Source organism: Cebidichthys violaceus, unplaced genomic scaffold (assembly GCF_023349555.1).
Source record: "Cebidichthys violaceus isolate CVI_PGR_0920_01 unplaced genomic scaffold, fCebVio1.0.p SCAF_10, whole genome shotgun sequence".
Lineage (NCBI taxonomy): Eukaryota > Metazoa > Chordata > Actinopteri > Perciformes > Stichaeidae > Cebidichthys > Cebidichthys violaceus.
In genome coordinates this window covers 5,546,062-5,567,677 of record NW_027176263.1, presented here as the reverse complement: position 1 = coordinate 5,567,677, position 21,616 = coordinate 5,546,062, and the positions used below count along the sequence as shown (strand labels likewise).

The following is a 21,616-nucleotide window of genomic DNA, read 5'->3' as shown; positions in this document are numbered from 1 at the left end:
ACATACAGTACTTATGTACACTATATGTACTTGGTTATCGGCTGAGATAAGCAAACGACCCATCAAAAAACAAGACAAAAACATAGACGTTGTTTTTTTGTAAGAGGCACATTAAATTGACTTTGATAAAGCCTACAACAAGGAACTTATAAGGAAATGAGTATCGTTCCTCCTTCATCTGAATTGCTTGCTAGGAAACAGCTGGGTTTACTTCTCTCAGTGACCAAACTTTGACACATTCAAAACGTCAACTGTGAAATGATATGTCTGCATAATTATACTGTAAAAGACGACACACAGTGTAATGAAACTGATTTTTAGTCGTTATGTGGCTTTCGACCCCGCCGACCCGCTCACTCGGTCTGCCACCAGACACAAACCCAACGCACACCTCCACTACAGGTTTGTGGGCGGAGTCAAACAGCTGGATCCTCCAGAGTGTCTCGTGGCGGCGATGCAACGAGTCCGAATGCGCGTGAGAGCGAGCCTCCCCCCTCTTCAATTCAAAGCGAAAAACAGGCTAACGGGATCTCATTCGTTCGGGAAAGACAAGACAGGATTTAATACAAAAATAAGACTCCTTCGTGTCGCGCGAGTCCGGTGTGGAATAGTTTTGTGCTCCCAGAGGTGTTGAGGACAGGTCGGCGTACTCAAAGTTACCAAAAAACATCAAAAAGTTGCTCGCTAGCACAGAGGAATAAGGTGAGTAACGTTAGATGTGCTTTTGATGCTAGCTTGGAACGTGAAGGTGAGCAGCTTGTAGAGCATGTAGCCTACAAAACGTTAGTTGTAAATAAAAATGTGAGTAAAACTACGTGATTATATTACTTATTATAAAGGAAAGCCACTACCTGTATCAAATAAACCAGTTAAACAAAGTCTAAAAAACGTTTGATAAAAGTTAAAATAACAATAACTACCAGCTAAGGTCCAGTCATTCCAATATAACATCACACGGCTCCAACATCTTGAATCTATTCTATCTGCTAATCTAATGAATCTCAATACAGCAGGTGCTTTTGTTTGTAATGTAACCTTCTACGTACTGTCATCTTTGTACATTAAAGTGATGTGATCACACAAACCCTGACTACAAAGTTTTAGATCTTAGATTACTTTAACTGGCTTGATGATTGCTTTCTGATGAGTAGATGAATGATCCTGACCTAACTCACTCCTCTCATTCACCAGCTAAAAGGACACATCAGTCCATCTACTTATCCCCCATCTTCAAGAAGATGAAACAGTCGGTGGCGATGCAGATGTCATTCACACTCAGTTAAATGTTAGTACCACTCGAGCAGATATTGCTCGGCTGGCCGAAGAGGAAAAAGAAGAAAGTGGCTGCTCCAGGTGTTGGAAGATGTCTCTCTGGATGATACTGCCCGTCAGCCTCCCAGTTTTGACCATCACTGGAATATGGGTTGTGTAAGTATTTACATTTCTTTGGCAGTAAAAAGAGAGTAAAATCCATCTTTTAAGCTCTTAAGTACCTCTTTAAGTGACGTGAGACTGAAGTGGTTTGTAAAACTGTCTGCTGCGTTGATATTCGGTGGTTCTCAGTGCAAGTTTCATTTTACGTGAAGGATGATACATAGCTTATGATATAAGAGCGTAAGATTTTGTGATGCAAGAGTAATTATTCCAGCCAATACAGTGAGCGTCTGTCAAAAGTCAAAGAAACATTATTTTCCATAGAAACACGTAATTTTTGCTTTAACTTTTTGTAACAAATGCGACCTGGCACAAATAAATCACCTGATTCCCGGCAGATTTGTATACACTTTGCATAGACAAACAAAAGCAATTTAGAATCTCCACGTCGACATAACAATGTGCAAAACTGTAACAATGAAGCAAATTCCCACTAGGGTACTCCATAAAATCCGTTTTACTGCTTAATAGAACCATAAAAATGGATTTCACACACTTGTCCTGCCTGCAAAGCCATTGACACTTTGTTTTTGTATTTAATGCAATTTAAAAAAAAAATTAAAAATAAATGATGTAAGTATTTTTGCATCTATAGCTTATTATTAGATTCACATTGCACATAGCAAAACATATACACATTATGCAATTATGCAAATGGTCTTTCACATAGAATACACATAGTGATAACCAGGCCACATTCTTACAAATTACAAATCTGTTCTGTCAAAAATCCTTTTGATACCTGAGCCTCTGTTGCCTCCAGGAGAGCAACACTGCATATTTACCCAGAAGTCCTAGGAGCCATGGCGCTTGCATGTGGATTAACTCTTTCCAGGAAGGATACGGGATTATCACTCCTCTTTTAAAAGAGAGATGTGCAGGTTCACAGTATCTCTTCATTATCTGCAGCATGGTATCTGAGCAGCTGTACCGGAGAGGAAAGAGTAACTACCTCCTGGTTATGTTTGGGCTGACAGCTCTCTGCTTTGTTATTACTGTGGGAGGAGGAATGCTCACCCCAAGGGGAGACAGATAGATAGATAGACAGACAGATAGACAGATAGATGGCCCAATTCCAGATTGTTGTAGTCTACCTCTATGATCAGTACCGTGGGGAGTACGCCGTCTAATTGGATGCCAAAGCTGAGACAATGCACACCAATTAGTTTTTGTCAACATGGCCGCTTCATAGTCCGACCAGGAGTGTGTGTTCAGGGCTTAGCTGTTGATGTTGCTTCAGACCTATGTTGCAACAGCATATAGGACCTATTCTCCTATTGGAGAATGTGCATGTGACAAATTGTGCTAGTGCTGCACACTTCTTCCTTGTTTTGACGTTTGTATCTAAGGTAGAAAGTTAAGATGCCAAATGCTGCTGACTCTCGGTCCCTTTAAACCCATTTCCTTCCCGTTACCTTGACAAGGGCGCCTTGTTTCTAGACTAGTAGAATGTCAAAGGATGTGACATGTTGCGTAACTCCCTCTTTCACTGTGGGTGAGTAGCTTGGAGTAAGGTAAATATTGGAAGGTGTAATAGAGTACGACAGCAGAACTTTCCCTCAGCATCTGGTGGCCACGATGCACAGTGTACGAAAGGTCTGTGTGGAGGCAAAGGAAGGCTTGTGCCCACCCAAAAAATCTCGGCTTCCTTTTGTTGACCTTTTATGCGTTAAGCAATGTGCTTGAAAAATCTGCGTGGCTCCACTATACCTGTGAGCAGTACTTCTTGCAGCTACAATTCATAGTTTAAGCATCACACCCTTTCCTGTGCTTCCTGATGTGTTATTTCTGCACAAGTTTTGGGAATTCTCACTGGCCATACCAGATCCTTCTGTTAAGTCCTTGTTCAACCCTAAATAATGAAAAAAATATGGTCTGTTCCAACTATATATTGCTCACAGGCATGCAATTACAGTTTACAACCACGGCTGAGCTTTGATAGAGGTCTAATTATGTAAACAAACCTATTATTACTTGCGTATATACTCTTCCAAGCACAGAATGCACTAGTTTAGTTTCACATGCCGCTAAAAAGACCTCTTTATTTAGAAATGTCCCGGAGCTGCACTGCTGCTATTTTAGCTTTGGAAACTGACCAAATATTTTTAAAAAATGGGCCTCAAGAGTTGTAGAAAATTACAACTTTAGCTGGCTGCGCTTTCTGTTCCTATATTTTATCTAATGAAGTCCCTTGGTTATTCTCTACAGTTGCTATACGCTTTTTCTTTTGTTTTTGTCATGTTGGTGTCGTTGTGTTGGAGCTCTGGAAGCTTTCTACCTGACGGCCATATTCCACTCACCCCAGTGGGTTTCCCCCCTGCATTATGCACGAGCAGTGCTCTTTACATGTCTGCCATCTGGTTCATAGGACTCTCACATGGTGATTCACACACCCGAATGCCAACCAATAACCAGTCAACCAAACGTCTGCCGCAGTCGGTCAATAGACATGCATTTTATACCAGTCACATGTGACGTCTGGCAAGGAACCAATTGCAAGAATAATGACGTCTGAATTGACTCCTCACCTCTGCTTGCTCACGCGTTTGAAGATGAGCATTTTGGGGTAGATCCCTCGTAGTGTACAATACATACAGATACCATTTTATGAGACCACACAATTTAATATTAAACATAAGCTATGACTGATGGCAAGCATCTGTGTATTTAATGGATTAAAACATGTGCATTTTAAGTTGAGCCGACTCGTTTCAGTGGATGTTACCTCACCAAGCCTTTTGATGCTGCCTTCAACCAGGGCTGAATGTGTGTGAAACTGTGCAGCTTTGCTATGAAACAGTCAAGGCATATTTGCAATATTTATGGATTATTATTATTATTGAAAGTGACTTCCTGCCCGGATTTCTTTCAGTTGGTATGAAGCACGCAAAGATGATATAACTCTATACAGCTATGTTACACTGTATTTTTATCACATCAACTTAAATTAGGATCTTCAACTTTAAATCTTTGTCACATTTAGAATATATTGTGCGTCCAATAAATATTGTCATGAATCATGTATGCGTGCATTGACATGTGTGTCTGTGCTTGTTGGTGCCTTCTGGGTAGCGGCTGTGTGTGTCTTTATTATACGTCTCTGTCCTTTAAAGACCGGTTTGTGAGTCGGATACCATCGGCCCTGGAAAACATTCCTAATTGGTACTTAACCTCCCGCTGAACTACGGCTGCTTTCACAAATCAGGACAGATACTCTCTGTGTCTGACTTCGTCTTTCCATCTTTCTCCTTCAGTTAAAAGTATTACTTTGATCAGCCTTTACTCATTGTATGAACAACGAGGGGATAACATGACGGTTGCTTTTTCCTGCAGAGTTTCTCTTTGCCCTCGGAGATGTCCAACCAGATTTAGTGCTAAAACTATCATGCATAATTCTATGTGGTTACTGTGGAGCATGTTGACTATAAAAGGAGCATCTAAGTCTTTATCTGAAGTACAGTAAGGGTCTTGAGCTTTCAGAATACAGTATCTGATCTTTTGATCCTCTGGTTATTGACCTCTGTGGATGAAGCTGGTCACTGACCCGACCAGATAAACACTACTGTTGGATTTCCGCAGTAACAATCCAGTTTGACCGACACAAACCGGTCTTTTCTGTCCTGAGCGTTTAGAGTGAGAAGAAACATTCAAATGTCAGGTCACCTGACAAAAAAACAAAACAGGTACAACTCCGTGGCAGGTCAGGCCGACAGGATATGAACAAATGACATTTTGGCAGTAAAATAGTACAGATGACCAATTCAAAACCAGCTCCGTACATAGAGAGTTAACTGCATTTTCAGTTGTGGTAATTTAAAAATCTGTTATTATTCTGAATTATTACTCATCAAGTCTCTTTGGATGACACTGTAATCCTAAAATCACATGAACCATGACTGTTGCCTTTAGTTGTGGCTCATCCTACTCTCTCTCTTCCAGGTATGCCATGGCCCTCTACAATCAGCACGTCTGCCCTGTGGATAACTGGTATGTTGGTATTTATCCTGCATTTTGCCGTATGATCCCTCTGTTGATTCCTGCACACTCACAAAATCTTGCACTGCAATCTGGTGCTATGTCGGTGTCTTTCCCAGTCTGTGTTTCTATGGAATGCAACTAGCTCTGTTCTTACATTAAGTAATGGGATTTTCTCCTTCACAAATATTCGCTCACACAAACCAAATGTTAAACTGCAGCGCATTAACATAGATCTAAAGTAGGATTTAACATCAATCATTGTTCTTAAATCATGCCCCGTCAATGAGTAACCGACTATTTCTCTGGACCCTTGGTTTGTTTCAGAGAAACGGAGGTTAATCTCTATCATCAGAGCTACTATTTGATAGTGTCTCTGACATTTTGACTCCGCAACCCTAAACACAAAAGAAAGCCTGTTAGTGACCTGACAAAATGGCAAATTATATTACTGTACTTTAATCTAAAGACATTTACATTACATTACAAATGTATTATTTATCCCAGACATTCTGAGAATACATGTGATGATAATAATCAGCAATATGTCTGTGGTTTGTTTTAGTTTTGAACCAAATTTTGGCAATTGGTGATTTCCCAGCAGGATTGAAGTTGTACCGAACATAGAATAAATGTGATTGTGTGTCTTTTAACATTAACTTAACGTTTGTGTGTGTGTGTGTGTGTGTGTGTGTGTGTGTGTGTGTGTGTGTGTGTGTGTGTGTGTGTGTGTGTGTGTGTGTGTGTGTGTGTGTGTGTTTTTGATGTTCCAGGTTATACAACCAGTCATGTGAAGAGGATCTGTATTTGCAGAGCGGGCCAACCTTGTGCTGCACACTAGACAATGTACCTCTCATCAGGTCAGTGAGAGACTCCCACCCTCAACCCAACCCTACCTTTCTTTTCTGTCTCTTTGTGTCTGGAGATTAAAAACAGGAACACTGCGGCATTGTTTTACATGACCCCTGTCGGCACATTGTTGATAAAAAGCGAGTGAGCTTGAAGGAGACGGTTCTCCTGTGTGCGTGTGCGTGCGTGTGTGCGTGTGTGCGTGTGTGTGTGTGTGTGTGTGTGTGTGTGTGTGTGTGTGTGTGTGTGTGTGTGTGTGTGTGTGTGTGTGTGTGTGCATTCTGAAAATAACTTGGAGCTGAAATATCCTGCCTGCCACCGTGGCAGTTCAGAGGCAAAGCATGGGTCTGCACTTCACCATGTAAACACACACAGAGAGAGGCGTCGGCTTACATTTGGGAGGAAATCAAGACACTCCCGCTCTTTTGTTGAGCCTTTACTCCCACTGAGCACTGAACATCAAAGGCCAGTTGTATGTTGTTAATCCTGGGGTTCGTATAAAAAATGCAAATAAATCACTGCTTATGTATTTTTTGTATCTAAATGCAATGAGAATGATTATGTAACCACAAATATTAAACTATATGTGCAACTTAACAGAGAAATAGAAATGTCTGAATGTTTCAAAGGTAATCTTTGCTAATGCAGTGCCGCTGGTGATCTACAGTTTAGCGGCAATGGTGGAAGAGATGCACATTTTTCAGCTATATTACTGTATATTCAGCTATATGCCATTGAAGTCGGTGAGTAATTGACTAAAATCAAACTATGTCAAATAAAAACTGATATATCTGATTAAATGTACATAACCATCCATCCAAATATTAAATACATCAAAGAGTTATTTAAAAGTCATCTGTTGACTTACTAGATTTTTACATTTCCGTCAGTGTGCTGAAGAATGTGTGTGTCTGTGACTGCAGTCAGCTGAGGCGGCTTTGGCTTTGTAGGCAGCAGGAGTCCGGGCACAGACGGCTCATGTCGACTGTCTCCTGCTTTCCTCTCCTACAAACATTTCCCATCCCTAGAAAAGAGCACGCTGTGGGTGAAAAGCCAAAGACTCGATGATGGGATGTAAGGAAATGTGCCCCCCCCCCCCCCACACACACTTCCTTACTGTATGAGCAGAAATTTATCTCTAACAACATGATATATTGCTCAACATAGGAGGGGAATTAGTGGTACTGTTGCTGTGTTGTGAGTGTAGTTTGATTCACAGTATTTCTCTGATTTATTTCTTTCAGTAAATGTGGGACTCTTCCTCCAGAGAGCTGCTTCTTCAGCCTCATCTGCAGCACAGGCTCATTCATGGGTAAGCAGACATTAAAAAACAGGTTAAAAGGATGTGAAAGGTCTTAATAAATACAGGGTTGATTCCTGTATATGGTAGATGTTTAACATTGTGCTGAATGTTCTAGTAAAGACCAATTATAGCGTTGTTTTATAGCTATGTCACCATCTCACTTACTTTTTATCTAAGTTAAGAAGTCACAAGGTTGGCACTTCAACTAGCAAGTGTTTTCATTTTCCTTTAATCTCCTGATTATTTTCTCTATTGATCAATTTGTCTATATAATTTAAGAAAACTAGCAAATATTGTATAAATATAAAAATATATTAATCAACTATCAGAATATTTGCTGATAAATCTTCTGTCGATCAACTAACAGTTTCAGTTATATATAATATATAAAATATTGTTATCAAATAAATGTGTTAAATGAATACATAAGCATAGCATTGATTAATAAAAAAGGAAACGTCACTTTCTTTCATAAGGTATCAATTATAACAAAGTTTGTTTCTCAAACTACATCAGCAGGAGATATTAGTTTCATTTGTAGTTGGTACTAAATGTTTTACTCTCTTGCTTATGTTAAAACTTTAGTGTTAGTTTTGTAGTCCTTAGAAAAATGCTGTTCCTGTGAAAAAACTACAACCACACCGTCCAAGAGCCAGTGAAAACCTTGCATGTTGTCATTTGGAATGAAAGGGGAGGAAAAATGGTTTCATGTAGAATTATACACAAATGTTCAAGCACATGGTGAGTGTGTATTTTCATTGGCACAAGGAAAACACACATGATATACAAGAAGGGAATGAGCTCCCCTGTGCTGCTCACTGTGTTTTGTGAGTCTACACGCGCTGTTCTCTGTGTTTACTGGTAGGTCTGACGGGTAGGTCTGACTACTCTGATCTAGTTAATGTTTCCCAGCTGTGACTTAGACGTGTTCTTGTGTGTGTGTGTGTGTGTGTGTGTGTGTGTGTGTGTGTGTGTGTGTGTGTGTGTGTCTGTGTGTGTGAGTGCAGGGGAGAGGTCTGTTTGCCCTGTTTGTCTTCTCATAAGGAGTCTCCATGCCTCCAGCAGCTATTTAAGGCCTGCAGTCTGTTTGTCTGATTGGTTGACTCAGGACAGTTGCTTGATACATCTGAGAGGGAGGCAGCATAAAGACCATGATGTGACAATGATCCTTGTAGATTTTAAATAAGCTGTTTCCTGTATGTTGTTGACAAATAACAGCTGTGGTCCTGTGGCAAGAACGGGGCAGCCTTTCTGTGTGTTTGTGTGTATATTCATGTATATGGAGTCAGACTACTAGTATACTGTGCTTCTAGTATCCTCCTATAGGGACCAGACTGTTGCAGCTCAGTGTGAAAGTCTGCTCAGGCAGCAGTGAAAGTCTAGTATCTGTGCAGCACTGTTAGCCAACCACGACCCCTGAACCACAGCAGGTCAGTCTGTCGACCTCGCGTACATTTAAGTGTTTGTCTAAGAGAGAGATATGTCGGCTAAGTGCTGCACTGTGGCTGTACAGTTAAGCATGCTGAACGGCAGACAAATCAATTCAGAAAAAGGTATGTGTCAACCGAACACCGTAGCTGTCAAACATTGTGACATCTCAATCTTACAGCTAAACAAAAGCAACGCAATATTGCAGATTTCTTGTCTCCACTGTTGACTCCATTGCTCAACCAGGAGGACGGTTCATGTCTGAATTGATTTAGGTGTAAATCTGTTGCAACTTAACTGTGTTTACCTACAGAGCTACATCGGCCCATTACTCCGTACACATTGTGTGTGTTGTATAACTGTTAAGCCAGACAGTCTGGTTTAGAATTTTTCAATTGTAAAAATGTAAGTGTCCGGACAAACTTTGTTATGGTGACACTGTCCTTCCTTATTTGTTACTAATCCAACAATAGACAAATCTGACATACGCTAATATCAGCCAATATGTTGGCCTGGCTGATTTATCAGTCTAAACTGAAAATACATTACACAAGTACAAGTAGACAGGACAGACATCCAACTGCATCTGTTGTTTACATAAAGAAATCTGATCTGTTCTTCCCTTGCAAAAAACTGTAGATTGCAACACATCCTGTAAAACTGCACACTTGTTCCCCACCCATCAGTTTTATGAAAGTCCGTTTCTGACAGTTATGTAACGTCACAGTTACCTTTTTCACCTCACTTCTTCACTGTATATTATTTTTATATGCCTAAAGAGTGGTTGAAGTTTATTTTGTGGCAACTGGATAATGAAATTTTGAATCAAGCTGCAGTTACACCTGGGTGAATAGATCTTTGACCACCACTGCAGCTGGTTCGAGGGCTTCAATCTTCTTCTTTAATTTCTTCTTGCATTTGTTGCATGATTCTCTGTGTCTATTTGTTCTTCACCATCCAAGTAGTCTGAACACAGCGCATGTTAATACCTGTTGTAAAGGGAGTTATTATGTCTCTACAAAAGTAGGTTAAGTAGACGTGGCATGTAGCTATACAACGGGCTATTGTAAACAGCCAGTGCTTTGCTTCTTAGCCTATTGATTTATGTCTCACTTTGTGCCTGTTACAGTTGGCTCAGTGATAACATGGACTCAATGAACATATTTTGCCTCATAATTGTACTTCTCGTTTTTATCCCAGTTCCCACCTCTCTGCCAGTGTACACACAAAATGTTTCAAAGACAAAGCTTGTATTCTTTCTCGGCATACCTCCTGTGGGAGAGAATGCAGCCGGGTGTTTGGGTTGAAACATATCTCCTTGTGGGGACAGAAAGGTTTATTTAACTGTGAGGTGTGGTGTGGCTGATGGGACTTTTAGTGGGAAAATGCACTCAACACCATTCGCTCACGTCTATGTGTGAAGGCAAAAGCAAGCCTGTGCTTGTGACAGCAGGGTTGTACATCCGTTACAGTTTGTCCATGTTGTTGTAAGCTAGCTTCCATAGAAGAGCCCCATCGGTGTGTATGCACCAGTGTGTTTGAACCAGGACTCTGGTCTAACTTCCGGCCGTCAGTGTGGAAGGTGACCAAATCTGGGACAGTGTTAGCATGTAACCTTTATGATGTAGGAACTTGTGACTCATCAGCATGACATGCATCCTCAAAGAAATATGCCAGAAAGCAGCACACACGTGCCTTTAGAGTGCACAACATAAAAGCTAACCATGAAGGATTTCCTCATAGAGAGCAATGGTGGAAATGTTCCTCCATGTCTTTAATAACCTTCAGGCCTAGCATACATCATATTAGTGTAACGTGCAGCAGGTTCACTGCTCTTTTGTAATGATGAGAGAGTCATTTCATTGAAATGGGGAAAACCCACAGCCAGCCAGTCTGCAGCAGGGAGCCTGAGATGCCATAATCTAATGAAATAAATTGACTTTTTTGTCCTTTCAGTGTGTTCTCCATTTAAAAAAAAAAAAAAAGGAATAGAGGAAAAAAATAAAAGACATGATTGTTTCCGAGCCTGGAGACACTGCTGTTTGTTTTTCCATGATTGTAACTGAAACCTCTTTGCCAACATAATTCTAGTGCTGAGGGAACAGAGAGAAACACAAACGAGCACATTCACTCACAAGGATCTGAACAGAAGTAATATTGATATGCATTTTTATAACATGACATAATGATATCTAATACATGCCCTGTATATGTTGCATTGCTTATCTGTATGTTTGTATGGTCCCGATCAGATTTAGGGTTGTCATTTTTTAAATCTTGATTTATTGCAAAATGTTTTATTTACAACAAAATGTACTGGGATCACAATTACTACTATTTTCCAAAAATCCATGATAAAATAAAAATAAAAAAGACTAATGCTTTTTACAGTAAGACTTATTATAGTTAAGTTTACTAAATACTAATAATACAAGTTATTCCCAGTGCACCTTCTTGGCAGTTAGTAGAAGAAAGTCATGAACTTTAACATTTTGTACTAACAGGAAACTACTCGAAACATCTCAACATTCTACATTTAACCATGTGACAGTAGTGTCCTCATTGAGACGCTGGCTCAGAGCCAGACGGGCCGCAGCGTATCCAAACCCTGACTAGTGGAGACAAAGCCTGACATTGTTAAGTTCGGCACTGACGTTTTTCTTTCCTCTCCGTGGCCACGGTTTCCATTTATATTCTCTTTTGGCAGCACAGAAAGCCCGTCTCTTGCACAGAGTGTGACAGATTTAAGACAGCAGTTTAGTCTAGGAGACTGTATTGTGTATGAGAATGTATTGCCTTCAGGTCGAGACATGAGGGGCTCCTTGTCCCCTCTAATTCTCTGTCTCCTCTTGTCCACTCGCCTCCTGTGCTCCGCTTTCACCAAGCCCAGTCGGCCCTCGCCGAGCACCAGCCGCGAGGAGCTAACAAAGAGAAACCAGGCGGGGGTCAGCTCGACGGTGCACCAACAATACCCCCAGTCACAGCCCATTAGCACATCAGCAGTCATCTGTCCCATGTACTGTACTTCGTTTCCCTCTGCCTTTTCTTAATCTTATGCAAGACGTAGACCAACCCCCACCCAATTAACGTTCTCACTTTCCCGCCATTTCCTGCTTCTCATGTTCCCACTTTGTTAGGCAGAGAAATTCAACTTTGTGGGATTTTTTTTAATCACCTTCCAAGGAAATCTTGTGTGTTTTTTGGCAAAGTGAGGTGTGTGAGTGTTTGAGTTAAATTGAAGCCAGGCCTTGTGAAATAGTAACATAGAATACCAACAGTGTGCAGGGTACTTTTCCAGAATAAGCGCTATTCTTCCTTTAATGCAGCATGTCACTGTTGTACTACTGTTGATTTGAATGTGTTCCTAATCTGCTGAATAGTCCTAATAACAGCCTCATCTTCTCTGTTTCTGTGTCTTTATGTCTCTCTCCTGTGCTGTAGTTGCGGTGATTGTGCTGCTCCGCTACGCCCACGTCATTGAGAAGCACCAGAACTGTGTTCTCAACACGGCGAGTCTCTCCACAGGCTGGATCTGTGCCGCCGGACTCATCATGGTGGGCAACTTTCAGGTACGCTGATCCAGTTTACTTTCATCGAACGGATGCAGTTCAATCACAATCTTTGTGGTAAATGATGGAAAAGTTCTCCGGTTCCAGATTTGTTGCCTTTTGTGATTTTACGTCATATTAAGTTGAATATTTTTTGAGTTTTGCAGTATTGGTCAACAAAAACAAGACATACAATGACACCAACTTGGGTTCAACAATATTATTATTTTACAGTTTTCTGATGTTTTATTGAGCAAATAATTATGAATACAAATCATAAATATAATCTGCAGCATTATGGAAAATGAAACAGTAGTTAAAACCCAAAACATGTCATTGAAATGTCTCAGTGTTTCTCTCTATCACACTTTATATTTCAGAGTAAATCTTAAGGTTTGTTAAAAGTCTGATCTTTCTGGTAGTTAAAGTGACGGAACCTGATCTAAATTCCTTCCCTGTTTTTGTTTCCAAAAGAAAATTTGTTCTTTGGGAAAAATTATTTCTTCAAGTTTAAATATTTGGATCTCTGGCTAGATGCCTAGTGTGTGTTTATGTGTGAAATGTCTTTGGGGAGTTTTTGGAGGGGGGGGGGGGGGGGGGGGGGGGGGGGGGGGGTTTGATGAAAGGCTGGATACGTCTATGAAATCTGGTTCTGTCCTTCAACTTTTAAAAGATTGTTAAACAGTTGACAGGAAGTGATGAGAGAGAGGCGAGGAGGGAGAAAACATGACGCACCTCAGCCCTTTAGACCTTTTAATGAAAACATGTTTCATTATAAAGTAGAACAATGTTTCCTTGAGTGTATCTGTATTCTCAGCATGTCAGTATCTCAAGCTTTCAGTACCATTGGATACATTTTATTCTTTGAGAAGTTAAACACACGCCGCTAGGTCCTCTGTCCTCGAATAGTCTTGCTTTTATTTGCTTATGATTCATTATTTTAAGACGGGGGTAATTTCACTTTCATAGCACTTTATCCTGCAACATTGTCCTATTTGATTTACCATCTTGTCTGTTGTTGAAACACAAGTGGAGAAAGAGTCTTTACTGATTCTATTTGATAGATGGGGTACAAATGAGAAGCACACTTCGCTAAATGTTTTCTGCAGATGACATGACATCATTCACTGTGTGTGATGAGTAAGGTGAAGGAGAACTGTCTTACAGGAGTGTTTGTGTGGAAAAAGGTGTGCATGGCAGTTTGTGTGTCGTCTTCACCTTCTTCCCGCTTCTCCTTTGGGGCATCTGTTCTGCAGAACTGGGAGGAATTATACGGGAAGAGCCAGGGGGAAGTGAGTCATCAAGTCTGGCCATGCATGGAGAGGACAGGGCAGACAGGGTGTGTCTAGCAGAGGCCCCGTCTTTAACCAATCGCAGAAGTGAACGTAGATGACGTTGCATCTCTTATAGTCTGGGACATTCCAGTGGGATGGAAATAGCGACGTCATTGTTAAAACTGTTCAAACCACACGACGGAATATTATGCCGGCAAAATGAAGCAAACCTCCAAAACAAATGAACGCAACATCCACGAACCAAACAATTTGGATTCAGAGGAGAGAACAGCAGCCAAAATCTGCTGAACCCGACGGCTCAAAGAGGGTGAAAGCACCAGAAACACAACACACTGAGACAGTTTGTAGCTGTGTGTTAAGTCAGGCTTTGGCAGCGCAGCTGTGGTGTGGCCACTGGCGCTTTTCCTGTCAGGTGGTCTGATGGTTTGGGCCAAGAAGCACACAAATAGCTGATGGAAAAGCACATCACTACCACACTGAGGTCTAGGAGAGTGACATGGGTTGCTTGAAAGAGGCCTTCAGGAGGAGGAGAGAAAGAAAGAGGACCGTAAAAGTTGGCCGCACTCTGCTAACCCTGCATGCTCCCTTACAGATGTTGCCCGCTGTCAGCATGGCCTTTTCTGATATGTGCAACATACTGACCATTGCATCACTCCGAATCAAATAGCTGAATATAAGTTTCAGTTTTGCTATTTTCCTTGCTTGCTCTCTCCCTTCTGCTTTCTCTCTTGACCTTTCTAATTTCTTTCGGTTTACTTTATGTTGGATGGGGGATGAATGGTATGTGTGATAAAGATGAAGCCGGTTAGCTTAGTTTAGTTTAGCACAAAGACTGGCAAACGGCCAAACCTTCCTCCCATAATCTCTACAACTCATTAATTACAACATTATATTGTTTGTTCAATCCGTACAAAGTGTAAAAAGAACTGTGGTTGTGTTTTTTTAAATGTGTTGTTTTAAATGTGTTGTGATATGACACGGCTACAGATTAATTGTTGTATAATAATTTTGTCTCAGAGGAGAAGAGATGAAAGGTTATTAAATTGATTTATTCTGCATAACCGCAGACCAAGGCTCTTCAGATAAAAACCAAAAGCTCCAAAAAAAACATTTTGTGGAAATTCTTTCCCTTTTTAGCATAACACTGCACATTTTAAAATATTATAAAAGATTGGACAAATTGAGTCCTATGTAATGTTTCTGTTTTAAGGCCTTTAAGTATTCATGGGTAAACGTTGAAAGCATGAGTAACATGTGCATGATGATGGCTTAGGTCACTATTCATGTTTTCTGCTTTTTAAAAACAAATTTTGGGAGGAGTTTGGTGCAGCAGGTGTGTTGTAAAAGGTTGGAAGAGTTTAACGTGTCACGTAATGTTTGTTTCAGTTTCCTGGAAGCGAAAGCTTAAAACTGACAGAAAACTGGTTGTCAGTTGGCTTGTTACCACATGCTCACACCCATCATCCCCCTGCCCACTGAACCTTCTTTATTATCCTGATACGCAATCATTCACAATGCAGCACACAGTTTTAAACACATTTTAGATGGTTGATCAATGAAGCATACCCGTATTACTCCCCTCATGAGATTATGTCTCAGAACTGGTGTGGCACCACGTGTTAAGGAAATGACAGATTGAAGACGCACACTATGGTGACTTTTAGCTGCATTACATTTCAGCAGTGAAAGAGGCAGATGTGTATTTTCCGACAAACGAGTGCAGCCATAATGAGAGCTTCCCCCACCGGCTCTCCTGTTTCTTCATTGTTTCTCTCTGCTTCTGCTGCCACATTTCAGTCCACCTCACTGCTTTCACCGCCCATCACTTTTTCCATTATCCTTACCTTTGTCTCCAACCGACGGTGTTGCGACCGCAACTGTACAAAGTGTGAAAACATACTTAAAGTAGAACAGCAAAGGCTTACTGAACACATCAATAAGTCATCGGGTAATGACTGCAAGTAGTGAGAGAATCTAGGACACCAGTCATCACACACAGCACACACCACTGTGGAGAGTATCGATTATTTTCATTACTGATTAATCTGCCGGTCTTCAGTCTATAAAATATCAAAAAAATTGTTAAAAAAAATGCCCCTCACAATTTCTTGTGACATCTTCAGATTGCTTGTTTTATTCAAAAATCATCATTCAAAAACTCAAAGCTATTTACTTACCTATCACATCAGACAATGGAGAAGCTGGATCGAGGTATGTTTGAAACATCAGTTAGTATAGGAAGGTACCAGGAGAACAAAGCATATGGTTGTTGTTTGTGCGTGTGTTTTTTTCCATTACTGAATATAGTGAGAAACAGATTGGCAGTACTACAACACTCAGACCCCCACAGTGCCAGTTTGATGGAGTAGAAGAAATAGGATTTTGTAACAACCACTTCACTGTGGAAGGTACTAGACTAAAATAGAATTCCCACTGTGAACACTGCTTTTTGATCAGAAACATGGAAAAACGTGTAAAGGCCCCTTCCTCTGATTTATCTCCCGTCTTCACTCCCGGCTCTGGAGATGTCACAGACAGATCTAAGAAAATCCTTTTTTGCTGTGTGTGCTTTTCCATATTGAATTTTCTGGAAATCTTCACTTCAAGGATTAGCCTACTGCACAAGAATGTTCAGTATGTACTAGTCGGTTCAACGGACAAATGGCTTAAAAGCCCAAACTGAAGAACTTCTAGGCTATTGCACTAATGATCTTTAAGAGTTTCGTGGAGCAGAGGCTTTAACCATTCGGCATCAGCCAAGGAAAGCAGTTCTGTGTCATCTACCTAAATTAGTCTGGTCCTTGGAGATGTGTTTCTGGCTTTGGTTAATGCTCCATTGAGTCTCTTATCTGTTCTGATCAGTACATCTGAAGTGTGTGTGTGTGTGTGTGTGTGTGTGTGTGTGTGTGTGTGTGTGTGTGTGTGTGTGTGTGTGTGTGTGTGTGTGTGTGTGTGTGTGTGTGTGTGTGTGTGTGTGTGTGTGTGTGTGTGTATCCTGCAGTTGGAGCTCTAGTCACATGCTCCTGAGCAGCTCTTTTGTGTATTGTTTCTTATCGTTCTTGTGACCAGCAGGGATAAGAAGGCGTTCTGTGGTGCTGCTGTCGTTTACTTCCCATCATCCTCTCATTTCCAGTTATTCTTCTTGGCTCTTTATTAAAAGAAGTTTTTGGAGGCTTCGAACAAAGTATTACACAACAATGAATAATCAGAGCCAAGAGCTTGATGCAGAAGCTGTGTGATGTTGCCCCCTTCTGATTCTACTCACGTGGTGTTTTCTTTTGTGTATTCTCTTTGTCTCACCCATTTTCTCCCCCACCCTCTCCTCCTGTCTGCTTTCTCTACATGACAGGTGGATAATGCCAAAGTTCTCCACTATGTCGGAGCAGGCATCGCCTTCCCCACCAGCATGCTGTTTGTGTGCCTGCAGTCGGCACTGACTTACCGACTCGCCAAGACCCAGGGGGAGTACAACGTGGCCCACCTCCGGCTCTGCATGACCCTGTTGGCCTTCATAGCCTTGGTCCTCAGTATCCTCTCTAGCCACTAACAGATGGCTGTCAAGTGCTTCAGAATAGAGCGTAGCGCTGCCAGCCTGGATAAGGACGGAGACGTCTCCTTCACATTACATTACAACTACAAACTTCCCTCCAGGATTCAATGTCAAATCCTGTCTTTCATCTTATGGGCCATATTTTACAGATATACATTCAAAAATGTATAGTGGACACGGTAGAGGGCATGTTACAGTCAATGCTGTGAGAACTCAACACTTCTGCTAATATAAGGGATATATGAAGCTACTGCCAGTTAGCTTAGCTTAGCATTAACACTGCAAAAAGCTAACCTGGTTCTGTCTGAAGGTAATTCTACCAGCACCTTTTAATCTCACTAATTGTCACTTAATATTAACAAAATGTTGTGTATATTAAGTGTAAAACAAACAATGTGTTTTTTTATGGAGGGCTGTGCGCAGAGGTTTCCTCAAGTCTTGTTGACATCTGCAGGGACTGAAGGATATTCCTGCGCCTGGCCAAGAAATACTCCCAAAAAGTCAAACTATTCTTATGCTGAGTTGCACTGTAAAGATGTCTAAAATACTCTTTACCAAGGCAACTAATATTAAGACAGTATTCAGACAGTAATTTAGCAGTCAAAGAACGTTTGTACTGAGGTAAATCAATGTTGGGCTGTCTACACAGCGGCTTCATGGTGACTGCTTTGCTGTTCTCCTTAACCATGTTTTCAGGCGGTGTGTTTTTCTGCCAGGAGAGCTTCGTCCTTCAACACGCGTCAGCCATCTTCGAATGGGTGTTCTGCGTCATCATCATGTTGTTTTACGGGACATTTGCCTTTGAGTTTGCCGGTATGTCGTCGGATACCATGGTGGTGCTGGCTAGAGGGACCCTAGGACTTGCTGGGAAAGAACACAAAGTGGACCCACTGGGATCTCTGGGAGGGCCCATTTTACACTCTCATCCTTACCAACCCGAAAACATGTCCATACTCTAGACTGCTGGCTCGTCTTGGCTTGTTTATTCCTTGTCAAAAAAGAGTTTTCTCATTTTCAGCCACATTTGTCTGAAGCTTTGAAACGAACCAGGCCAGTTGACGCTCATGGCAGAGTGGATTCTACTATTTCAACCCTCGGGGTGTAGACCTGCTGCCACAGTGGAGACTTTAGTTTGCATCACGCTCCAATCAGAGCTCAGTGGCTCTAAATAACTTTGTTTGTATTTTGCACATTGCACAAGTGTGAAACCAAATTTTCTCCCCACTCCTAAGTCCTGTGACCAGCAGAGGAGTACTTTGTCAATCAGATCAAGAAAACGTACTGCCACCCCTCCCCCCGAGATCCTGTAACTGGTCTCATTAAGTGGCCATGGAGCATTTCCTCTTGAGGTGACAGCCATGATTCTTTCAACGTATGTAAAGAAGTCGAGGCTGCTGGACGGCCACACTGACAGTATTAAGACAGAGAAAAGCAGAGAGAGAGAGACAGGCAGAGAGAGAGAGAGGTGTCAATAGAAGAGTATATAAATGTTTTAGTCAATCCTGGAGATAGAACAGGGCAGCGCTCTGCATTTTGCAATCATTCAAACCTGCATTAAGCAACATTTTGAACATTAACAAGTCAAGTCAAAGAATTCTTCATAGCAGTGAACCCCTGAGAATTATCGCTCTACATAGATTGTAGCTGCTTTTAGCGGTTTTGATTATTCAGTGTGCATATTCCGTTAAGCGGACTGTACGCTACTTTCTAGCCAAAGTTAAGAGTGGATTGTAAAGATAGTAGACAATTTGGCGATCTGGAGACACAGATATTTCTTTCTCAGGAGGCTAAAAGGAAAGTGAATATTGGACTATTATTTTTACTATATTTTTAAGGCTGCCATTAGGATAATAATCTTGCTCTCTGTCCGCTGGATGTGCAAGAAGGCACAGACGTTAGCCATAACAATTTATCACTTTGGTTTTTGGTCAGAAATTGCTTAATGCAGCTTTTAAAGTATCCATGGGACTTGTACCTAGCACACATTGTCTTTGTGTTGCTTCTGGTGATTATTTGAACTGCATACAGAACAAACCACAGACCCGGGTGCCTTAGTAAGTGTAACCTTTACGACAATGTCTTTTCCCCCTGCTGTTAGGATAAATACACTAGATCAACCTTAAACCTCAAATGATTCAACTTCCTCTCTGTAGGGTTCTACCAAAGAATATGAAAGAGAGATGATACAGTGTCCAGAGGCCAAATGCGTAGCGGCTAATTCAAGCCAGAGCACTGTGGGTTTATTGAGTTTAGTGAGGAGGCATCACATGTGTTTTCAGGTCCTATGGACGTAGGCCTGCATCTCATTACTCCCCAACACGGAGGAGCACAACATGCTGTCATGACTTTGCCTTCGTACTCTTTCTTTGAACCCTCCATAGTTAAGAGTTTTTCAGCATGTCTAACTGATGTAGCGGGACAAAAGGAAAAGAAAGGATTTGTTATGTAAGACGTAACTGAGTTTGACCGTCCTGCCGACGTGTTGCTGTACAGCAGGATTCACACCAAATATCAGTTTGCCTGTGGCATCGGTGCTAAAAGACACAAGGCCTTTTCCTGTCATGTTCCCTGAGTTCAGCTTTGATTGTGATAATAATCAATGAAAGCAATACGATGGAGACGTAGTACTCTACTACTAGTAGTAGTACTACTAATGGAGGAGCAGGGACAGAAGGTTGCATGCACACCTGTAAGTGCCAGGAATACCAAAGTGGATATTTGTCGTTTACATTGAAAAATGCTCCCTGCTAATATATACACTGACTTGATATTTTGATGTCTATCAGTGTCGTTTTTATTTAGTTTTAGCCTCATTGTCTCTTCTCTTCTCTGTGCTTTTTCTTTAACGTTCTGTGCTGTGTTGTTATACAGAGTTCTGCCAGAATATCTGTTTATATATTTTTGGGAAATGTTCAACATCTCAGTGTAACATTAACACACTCTGAGCTCTCTGGGGAAAGAAACACAGAGCAAGCAGAGGGTTTACAACAGTAATAGTCTCGTTAGAATGCTTTCATACAGTGAAAATATCAGTCCCTCATACCACAGCCGGCCACATGTGGGGCAGAGTTTTACAATCTGTTACAGAAGACTGAAGTGGAACAGCTCGTGCACACACTGCTCTGTGGAATGAGCTGGACGGTGGAAACTACTAGACACTGCTCTGATCAACTGCTTCTCTCTACTGGTCAAACTGCTTATTGCATCTGAGCTGTAATGTGGTTATCCAGGTCACAGGAGGACTTGTTTTCTAATTGAAACATTTTTGTATGGTGAATAGTCAGTCGCCTCCAGGTTTAGGCCAAATTTGCTTTAGTTTTACGTCTAGATTTACAAAGAAGGTTGAGCAAAGTCCTGACCACTACTCGACCTCCTGCCTGTGCTTCTGGATTTAGTTCAGCCGTTTCCTCCCTAGAATCCCTTTTTAAGTGGAACTTGACCTTGTGACCACACAGAACTTTTACAATATGCATTCTTCTAACACATCACAGTAAATATCTGATGCATTTTCAGTGTTAAGCTAAATGATGGTGCTGCTCATGCTGCTCTAGCGAGGAACATTTTGTCATTACACATTTACTAAAAGTTTGTAGTTTCACAGAATGGTTTATGCACGTAAGGAAGCGATGCATAACGCCCCCGTTTCCAGTTGAACGTTACAAAAACATTTTCTAATTGTCAGATTCACATTTTGCAATGTCCTCATCATTTCATATCAACTTTTCTAATTTCTGTTCCTTTTTTTCCACTTTTACCGATCTGTCTGACCTTTTGCACTCAGGAAAATGTTACGACACCAGCTGCATTGTTTGATTCAAAGCAGAATGAACTTTGCTTGCGTCTGCCTTCTGTTGTCTTTGTTTCAATGGCATTTGTTTTGTTATGTTAATGTTTTGCTTAATATAGGTGGTTGGCCATGATATAATAGATTATTTTTGTTAATCCAGACTCTATAAAGCTTAAAAATAAACATTCCTGTATAGTTAGCTTGTCAGAATGCTTATGCTGCTCACACCAACATGGTTAAATAACTGCAAGAATCTCACTCATGCAATCAGTAAATGATTGGTGAAGGCGTTCTGACAAACTAGCAGCTGTTGCTCAATGCAAAATACTCACTATGTGCCTTATATATTATTTTGATAATGAAAACTAAAGAGGTTTAGGTTGTAAATTCTATTTTGATGAAAAGTCATATGATTATGTGCGTATATATGTATGTATGTATGTATGT

The 21,616-nt window shown here is 41.0% G+C and overlaps 1 protein-coding gene across 1 annotated transcript; it reads left to right on the top strand.

Moving 5' to 3' along the window:
* Positions 1-455: 455 nt before the first annotated feature.
* On the top strand, positions 456-21,588 carry zgc:154058 (Transmembrane protein 150A-like). The gene is made up of 8 exons (XM_068722116.1): positions 456-702; positions 1,192-1,428; positions 5,374-5,421; positions 6,183-6,269; positions 7,503-7,570; positions 12,431-12,558; positions 17,182-17,359; positions 18,079-21,588. Exons 2-8 carry the CDS (start codon positions 1,364-1,366, stop codon positions 18,339-18,341), a joined length of 837 nt encoding a protein of 278 aa, XP_068578217.1. The 5' UTR covers positions 456-702; positions 1,192-1,363; the 3' UTR covers positions 18,342-21,588.
* The last annotated feature ends 28 nt before the right edge of the window (positions 21,589-21,616 follow it).

Bases quoted from the DNA above. Each gene is read 5' to 3' on its own strand.
- zgc:154058 (XM_068722116.1), top strand. From the start codon at position 1,364: ATGTCTCTCTGGATGATACTGCCCGTCAGCCTCCCAGTTTTGACCATC. The intron at 12,559-17,181 runs GTACGCTGATCC...TCTACATGACAG, and splicing joins TCATGGTGGGCAACTTTCAG to GTGGATAATGCCAAAGTTCT. The intron at 17,360-18,078 runs GTATCCTCTCTA...CCATGTTTTCAG, and splicing joins CTTCATAGCCTTGGTCCTCA to GCGGTGTGTTTTTCTGCCAG.